Source organism: Limulus polyphemus, unplaced genomic scaffold (genome assembly GCF_000517525.1).
Source record: "Limulus polyphemus unplaced genomic scaffold, Limulus_polyphemus-2.1.2 Scaffold1936, whole genome shotgun sequence".
Classification (NCBI taxonomy): Eukaryota; Metazoa; Arthropoda; class Merostomata; order Xiphosura; family Limulidae; genus Limulus; species Limulus polyphemus.
In genome coordinates, this window is record NW_013667546.1 from 62,330 (window position 1) to 71,977 (window position 9,648).

General features: G+C 35.9%; 1 protein-coding gene across 1 annotated transcript in view; it reads left to right on the forward strand.

Annotated features, from left to right (window-relative positions):
- Nucleotides 1-9,648, forward strand: part of LOC106465418 (trifunctional enzyme subunit alpha, mitochondrial-like) — a 71,509-nt gene that overhangs the window by 7,210 nt on the left and 54,651 nt on the right. Inside the window, exons 3-4 of the mRNA XM_013925644.2 lie at nucleotides 1,120-1,158; nucleotides 5,968-6,038. Coding sequence (XP_013781098.1) covers nucleotides 1,120-1,158; nucleotides 5,968-6,038 — 110 coding nt within the window. The remainder of the gene's footprint in view (nucleotides 1-1,119; nucleotides 1,159-5,967; nucleotides 6,039-9,648) is intronic.

Below are 9,648 nucleotides of genomic sequence, written 5' to 3' on the forward strand. Positions count from 1 at the left end.
GTGCTTGAATTTCTGGATTATCACACCAAGTTATTTGAGCTTGTAGAGAACTACAGGCAGGCACTACAGACATATTCAACATTTGAATGTGATGACAATGAATGCTGAAAAGGGTATGACCCTTACTGAGGAGTATAATGCCCAATAATAAAAAGAAAATAGAACAGAAACAATTCCTCCATCAAGTTGTGCAAAATCATAGAAAATACTTTTTTAACAGCAAGAAGGAAATGCTAACAATGTAGATGTGACTAACCACACCAAAAATCATGTACAAATTATATAACTATGTAATTATACTATTTTACATGCAATAAAATAATAATATACTTTAATTAAATAATTTATAATACATACAGTACCAGGCCACTGCAGTCTAGAAGTTCAACCTCATTGAGCAATCTCGAAATATGATCCAAAATGAATGAAGTTTGACATCTAATTTTTTTTGTACATTGGAACAAAATTAGGAGGTGCGAGCTTTAGCCTTTATAACCTAAAATTTTACCTGCAAATAAAGACTACCATAATTGGCATCAGACCACAAACCATGGAATGAGCAAAGTTAGAGATATGTACTCTTTACAAATATATCCAAGTTTAATGTGTTCAATGACAAAGAGGAGAATTGTATCACAGTGAATGAACATCTATAGGGAAATAACGTGGACAGTACAAGTTTGGAGATTGTATCCTTGAAATTGTCAAAGCATTCTATTATCTAGCCCACTTAAGTGAATCCCATATTTAGCATATAATTCATCCTTACTCAGAAAACTATCACACAGGTTCAACCAGCTCACCTGTTGCTCTGAGCGTGTCCCTAATAATGTTTTATTTAACCCTTAGATCCTGCTGAATAAATCATTCTGCCCAAGGGAGCACTCCCAAAAAGGCTACAGAACTATTTCTATCTTAAGCTTTTAAAAGCTTTTTTTTTTCTTTATACTTTCAAAGCTTTTTTTTTCTTGCTTAGGAAATCTCTAAAAACAAAACAGATCTAGTTTATTCTATTTACAGAACATTACATAGAGATGTTATTCTGTGTAGTTTGTTTTATTTTTTATTTGTAAGTACATTCAAAGAAGAAAATGTTAATTACTTTTCTTCTTTTTTCAGCAAATCATTGTAGACTTCAGTTTACACAAGCTGCCACAAGTAAGTAAATAACTAAGCTAAATATAGAATTGTCGGATATTCAAGACTGTTTGGTATGAGTGCTATAATTTACTTTATTTTTTGACTTAATATGTAATGATTATTTAGTTTTCATAACAAAAGTGTTAAAAGTAATTATTTTAGAAGTGACAGTTGTCACAAGTTATGTAACTCTGTACAAGTTGTACATTTTGTGTGTATAGTTCAATTGTTGTAGTATTGTTGATGCCATTTTTCTTGAAACTTCAAAATTTCTCTCATTATATGAGTATTGTTACATCATAGTGCCTCATAGTTTGTAGAAAGTTCAAGACCTCGGTTGGACAGTGTGTGTGTGTGTGTATATATATATATATATATATATTTAGGCAACCAAGAGAGCACAATTTAAGAAAAGAAGTATTCAGTCAAGAAAATAATTATTTAGATATCCTATAATGTAGAGAATTTTTTGCACATATGTTTGACTTCTTTTTGAATATATTATTTTAAAACAAATGGCGGCGAGGCATGGCCAGGTAGTTAGGGTGCTCGACTCAGATTCTGAGGGTCATGGGTTCGAATCTCTGTCCCACCAAACATGCTCGCCCTTTCAGCCATAGGGGCATTATAAGGTGATGGTGAATCCCACTATTCGTTGGTAAAAGAGTAGCCACTGATAAATCAGAGACGGCTAACGCAGATAGCCCTCTTGTAGCTTTGCATGAAATTGAAAACAAAGAATAAAACAAATGCATTGTGTGTTGTCTGTTTATTGTTCATGTTTATCGCCAACAAATCACAGACACCTACTGTTGAAGAATCCCAGCCCACTCATATTTAAAACCCTGACAAGAATATTAAGAAATCTTGTGTAGAATTGCAACATACCATACCAGAATAGATAGAAACAATACAACACACAATTCTATGGGACAAAACTACAATCTCAACTCAGCCTCATAATTTTACAGCTTTAAATATCTGAGAATTCTTCGAAATAATTAAACTTATATAAGAAAAAGTATTAAATCGAATAAAGAGCCATCAGGTTAGTTATTTAGTATGTGATAAAACATATTGTAAACATTGATGAATTATTTCTATAAATAACTCTGAAAAGTGAAACCTCACGACCTTCAGAAAGTATAAATACTAAATCCTGAAGATGATGTAGAAGTGTGTTGAAATATGTAACATGTAGTGTGTTTTTAATTGAAAGCCTTTGATGGCTTTAATATAATTTTAATTGTCTAAATATGAATTGTTGCATTTTAATTATGCTGATCATTCATACTTATTTATTTCATTTTGTATACTAATCTGTCCAGCTCTAACATTGTTTAGAGAGTTTTAAAATGCTATGCTAGAAGACCATCTAAAACTACCATCATTAGAAAAAAGGATTGGACTATACATTTTATTTGCTTATCGTCACATAACCTATCAAGAAGAAATCATTAACCAAAAGTGGAAGCTAATCCATTTCCATGCACTATTCAGAGAAAATTCTTGTCCCATCTTTTTATTTTTCTTTAATTAGTGTACCAGTGAAATGTAGGAATATTGTTAATATGTGCATGTAGATATAGATATATAAGCATAAGGTACTTTACCTCTGCTAACATATATAGCTATTCTCTTTCAGTGCTGCCCTCTATATGCATGGTACAAGCCTTGCACTCACACATACCCCACAATCATCATGCAACAACAACTCCACCAATAGGAGTGTGACGCATGTGACTCCCTCTATTCGATTTTACCGAACTATCACCTCTCATTAGGCAGTACTCTAGTGCAGACGTTTTTTGATTGTGCTCTCTTCCAGCATTTTTTTCTGTGATATTTCATATGAAGTAGAAATATTTTTTACTTCAGTGTATTTCTGTAGTTTTAGGTGAGAACTTACCATTGTTGTTCTTTTTTTTTCAAATTTTTCATCATTACATGATGAATTCTGAAGTTCATATTACCACTTCAGAGGTTCTACCACCTACTTTAAAGACAATTACAACTCAACTGAGGAATTTTAGGCTTTCATTCATTGGGAGATTGATCATTATATGAGTCGACCTTCTTCTCCTGATACTGTTAGGCTTCCTCCTGAATCTGCGAAACCTGCTCATGACGATAAGGATTTTGAAAGCCTTTTTCCTCCACATGACTATGCTTTGCACTACCAATAATTTCCTGCAGAATCTGCTAGGCCTAACTTAGCCTTCAGGTGTGTTCCTTCCTTATTATATGACACCTCTTTCTCACAGTATTTTGTTTCTCAGTTGCAAGTAGGTGCTAGCATGCCTCACCCTCCACTGGCCTCTGGTGGTTTTGCCTTTCTTTACCATCAGGCAGATTACCCTTTTCTTGATTCTAAGTAGTTAGAATCAATTTTGCCTGTATGGGGGACTAACCTTGACAATCCTATCTGTTAATCCCATGCCCAGTTTTCCCTTACGATTTTCTTACAGTACTTGTCCACCATACACCTCCTTTATGAGGCTCTCCACTAAATATCCTGAAGGATTTTCATGGGATACACTCTCCCTCATCACCTCCATGTTGGCACAGTTATCCTCTTTGGCTCCCTCCCTTCACATGCAGTTTCTTTGCTGTTAGAATATTCTGTGAAGAGAAGCTGTCTTGCCTCAGGTTTGTGTACCATCTGCTTACATTTAGGACTTGGCTCTTTTTCACCATCAGTCCATTTTTCCAGATATTCCTGATAATTTGGAATCAGGTGTGGTATCTGAGGCAATATTTGACCCTTTCATCTTTGGTTCTGAGCCCTTGCAATCCCCTGTTATTGTTCCATGTCCTGTACCCTCATGTCCTTTACCTGTTCCTATCATCAAGGGTTCCACCATTTATTGTGTCTCTCGATGTAGGTTTCATTGGCACCATCACTACTGGTGACTATCCTGTGGGTTTCAGTCCATTAGGGGCTCATTTGGATGATTTTGTTACCCTATGGCAGGAATTTGCTGTTGATCCTTGGGTTATCTAAGTTTTGTCCAAAGGACTTTTCATCCAATTATTTTCTCCTTCCTGTTGTTTCTAGAATCTGTATCCTTTCCATTACCTCTGGTGACTATCCTGTGGGTTTCAGTCCATTAGGGGCTCATTTGGGTGATTTTGTTACCATATGGCAGGAATTTGTTGTTGACCCTTGGGTTTTCTAAGTTTTGTCCAAAGGACTTTTCATCCAATTATTCTCTCCTCCTTGTTGTTTCTAGAACCTGTATCTTTTCCATTACCTCAGAATCATATTACAAGTTGATGTCTGTCTGAAGCAGTACAGTCTCTTCTATTTCAGAGAGCTATTGAACCTGCCAGCCATCATTCATCAGGTTTTTACTCCAGGTTGTTTCTGGTACCAAAGAAAACCTGGGATCTGGCATCCTGTGATCAATTTGTCCTACCTCAACCAATTTTTGTATCTTCACCATTTGACCATGGTGGGATTTTTTCTCCAGTACTATGGATGACCAATGTAAATGTCTCGATTGCTTATCTCCATATTCCTATTTCTCATCAGTCAAGATATTATCATCGGTTTGTCCACCAAGGGGTTGTGTATCAGTTTCATGCCTTGCCCTTTGGGCATTTGCCCAACTTATGCATGCTTGGGATTGCACTTACACCAGTACATGGATGACTGGCTTCTGTTAGCTCATTTTGAACTGGAGTTGTTCACAACACACTCATCTGCTTTTCATTGAAGCAGCTCGAGTAAATTAGATTATCAAAATTGAGAAGTCCTTCCTGCTCTCTACCCAATATCTTATCCACTTGGGTGTTTTTGTTTTCAACAGCCTTCTCAGTCAGGCCTAACCTTCTCCTTTTCAACTCCGTTCATTAGAGCTTTCAGATCTCCATGCCCTTGTTGCTCCCTCTCTTTCTGTTCGTAAGGTTCTACTGCATTTGGGGACGTGGGCACATTTGTGGTCGCATCAGTGGTCTCTGCTTGGGATCCTTTGGATTCTTCCATTACCGTTCCTTCTTCCCTCATCGACGATCTCCATTGGTGGTTGAACAACATGTTGTCGGGTGTACCACTTCTTTCATCTCATCTGGATTTGCATCTCTGCACAGATGCTTCCCTCCATGATTGGGGCTGTTGGCCGATCAACAGATCCTCTACTACGGGGATTACAATTCTCAGGATTCTTCAGATGCTTTCAAAGAATGCTTATTTCTATCCCTTGCACTGGTTTATCCTCCTACTGAATGTGGGATTTTAGCCATATATGTGAGTGGAGGTAATGTACTGTATTGGAAGTTATAATTTTCCTGTACTGTAAATGTATTTCCGATAGGTGCTTCATTTTCTACCTAAACTCAAAGTGATAGTTTGGTAGAATCAAATAGAAGAAGTCACTTGTGTCAGGAGGGTGTCTCCCTCTGGTGGTGGAGGGTTGTCGCATGATGATTTACATGGGAGACACAGTTGAATCACAATGATTGTGGGGTATGTGGGAGTGCAAGACTTGTGGTATGCACATAAAGAGGTCAGCACTGAACAAGAATAGCTATATATATGTGAGAGGAGGTAAATACCTATCGGAAATATATTTTCAGTAAGGAAAACTTTAACATTTCTTTTGATGGACAAGCTTAGAACTTCATAAATTTTAAATTTAGTTTCACTAGTATTTATATAAAATCTTGTGTTTTACTAATTAAACTTGAATGTTGATATTGTTACATAGTCATCTAAAATAGTTTTTCCTCAAGTTTGTTCAATCATATTTTAAGACATGAAATGTTTTAAGAAGTATCATTTAAAGTATGTTTAACTGTACTAACATTTGTTTATGTATAATGTAGAATGGACTCACGTAAATTACAACATAAAAAATGGAGTGGCAGTAATACGATTAAACTCTCCAGGCTCAAAGGTAAGCTAACAATCAAATTTTGCATTCTAGTTGGCATCTTTTCTTTTTGTAATAAAAGAAAAATATTTTATCATGTTTAGTATTTTTAGAATGAAAGCTTTATTTACTACTTTAATTTTTTTAGTATAAAATATTTAGTTTCACCTATTTAACTACTTTCTTTGAAAATAATACAACTAAATATACAGAAATATTGGAAAATTACTTACAGCTGTCACAAGCCATTGACCCTTTAGTTCACAGTCTGGCATGATAGCCACTTTGCCAAACCTGGCCCTTTAAGATACTGAAGTACCCACTCTTATACTGCAATTTATGTTTAGTTTCCAAAGGTGTTTGTGAGGAGAGAATCAACAAATACGGCTAAATGTGAACAAGAGCAATTATACAAAAATATTATAAATGTGGTATTGCATGAATATAAACAAATAAACAATTTATATTACCAATCAATGATTATACTCACTAAACACTCACAAAGGACAAATAAAGTATTAAAAGAAATTTTGATGTGATCACTCACCTATATATACAGATTAGCTATTTTCCTCTTTAAGTCGCATCTTCAGCCTTGTGACCCTCCCACCTCAAATTCACATGAAAACATGAAATTGTGCTTATGGATGACAACATATCATGCAGCAAATCCCTCCCACCCCCCTCCCCCCACCAAGAGGAGTGTGCCACACATCCTTATGCAAATGCTCTCTCTCTACATTTACGCTCATAATTCCTCATTATTTTCTTTGGCACAGTCATTCAAAGATGTGTTTAATTTTGATGAGACTTGTTAAAGTATTTTTACTTCAACTGCTTTATTTTGTGTTTTCAAACTTTTATTATGAATTCACAAGTTAACATGAATTCTTTTTCCGCTGACATTTGTGCAAATTTCTTTTACAGTTACCAACAGGAAGGTTTCTTTACCTGTTGAGACTATGAAAGCCATTGTCCAACATGTAGTTGGGTCCATGTTACCGCCTGGACTCTCTTCTTACATCCCTACCACACATTTCTCTTCACAGAATTTTGAAGCTGAAGTGAGGAAGATGAAATAGTGACTTTTATCACTCAGTACTTCTGTATCTAATGGATATCTTACAACTTTTTTTTCTGTCTGATTTCACATACCTTCTGCCTGTTCTTCCTTTTTTTTTCTCTCTGATCAGTTTGTTTCGCAGCTGACATTTCCTTCAGGTTTAAGTTTGCTCCTGCTATTTTATGCTTTTTTCTCCCTGTCTTACTAGGCAACACATTACTGTATAGTATATCTAGGTGGACTTGTTTAAAAAAAATAAGGAACTAGAATCAAACACTAACTGTTACATGAACATGGCAAAGTAATGTTTAGTTCTTGTTCATTACTTCTTCACATGTATATATGGATGATAATGCTTAGACTTGGCTAATTATTCCTAGCCACGTACATATCCATGTTAATGTTTAATTTTTAGCTCTTACTCTTACTCCACATAGAAGATAATGTTTTGACATTGTTTGCTTCTCCTTTACATGTACTCATAGGAGAGAATATTTAAACATGCTGATTACTCCTTAATATGTTCATATTGATGTTGACCTTTATACATTGTTAATCACTGCTTTATACATACACATGGAAGATTACGCTGGTTAACAAAATTGAACTTTTTTTCTCTCATCAAAGACGTAGGCACATTTTTCTAGATCAGTTTTGCATGCTGATTCCATTCAATTTTCCTCAAGCACATCTAGTTATCAAAATATGACTGGTAATAATTTCAGCACACTTTAGGTAATAATCACACATTAGGCTAGTTAACATTACAACTTTATTAATTTTTTAGTATCATTCCCATAAACATTATACACACCATATGCTTGCTTAAATTTATACAGTACACACTTATGAAAAAAAAAAAGAAATGTACAACAACTTAAATTATAATTTAGGCCATAACCTTTCAAATTTGATCAGTCTTGATGAGAACTTGATGTGCTAGAAGAAAACCAAAAACAGATTTGGAATCAGCATCCCAAGAGCTATCTAGCCTACCTATAGTTATATCTGATGAAAATGACTTGTTGGCCAGTCTTATGTTAGACATCAAAGAAATCAGAATTACATATTTCATTTATCTGAAACTACATACCTTTAGGAATGTTCATGTCAAATTTCAAACAATTTCATCCAATAGTTTCATCTTTCTAAAGTACTTTCAAGAGGGTTACATAACCTACTTACAAGTAGATCATTGTCATGGAATTAACATGTACATATAGAAGATAGTGTTCAAACATAGTTCTGGGCCTGTCCTATTTGGATGAGTTTCATAAGCTGCCATGTGCTGGGGGCACTGCACATTGTCATAGGCTATCTTTTTGACATGACCACATCCTACCCATGGTTTGGATCCTCACCCACTTGTCTACTGTTATTATGCTGTACACTTGTTCCTCATCCTTTTGTTGCCTTACCACACCCCTCATTGCTAACCTTTCTCTATTCTGGTCTCCTGTGTCCTCATTCTGGATTGGTCCTATCTTTTTTAGTTATGCAGGTCCTCCCTTAAGTCCTTGCTCTGTTTCATGACACCCTTTTTTGTGGCCTCTCACAAGTGATTTTAACCTTGTTTCTTTTGCTCCATCTCCTTGCCTCTCAGCCCTGACTTCCCCCTTCCCAACTTTCCATCCCTTCTGTTCTACCTCACACATCACTCTTTTGTAGGGATATAACATACACTTCTCTTTTTCCATGTATTTGTCTGGTTGGTCATCTCACTTTCCCTTTGTCCCACTCCTGTCACTCTTCTACCATTTACCATTGTATGAGGCATACTTCTCCCCATTTCCCTTGACTTCATTGCATTGCAATGTATTCCTCTTTCATGGGTTTGTTCTTCCATGAACTGTATATCTCGAGTTTTCAGGTGGCCTTTCCTTCACCATCCACCTATCCCAATGTTACAGAACAATTTCTTCTCTGGCTTTTTCCTACTATCCTTCATTCCTTCTTTATCCACTGCTCTCTTCCTACTTCTTGGCTGACTGGATTATCATTGTGGTTTTTCATGTTTTTCCTAGGGTTTGTATTGAACCTCTAGCATATGTTTTGGCTTTCCCTAGACACACATTAGTCCTCTTTCTACTTGCCAGTGATCAACATTGCTCACATATCTTTGCCCTTGTTTCCTTCCACTTTCTCATTACTGCACTTCATTTCTCCTTCATCCTGGGCGATCTGTCCTTCCTTGTATTCCATATCTGGGAATGGTAGTCAATCGTTTTCTCCCATATCATCTCCTTCTATTTCTCTTTTTGGTGATTATTTTGATACAGACAGATGCTCATGTCCTGTGGCATTTAATATTTGCATAGAGAATCCATTTTTCATCACCGGTGACAATTCTATCAAAAAATGGTTCATGCACATTACGTGCCAGAAGAGATGAAGGAACATTCACACGTTGGAAACGATGATCATTGGAGAGTTCGTGAGGCACCCAAAGACCTTCTTTATGGAGTTTCCCATATTCCTTAGATTTTTACATATTGTTTCATGAGAGATATGCAATTACAGGGTCATTTCACGAGTGTGCTGCTTTGGGTTAGACCCAACAAGCGTCTTCAG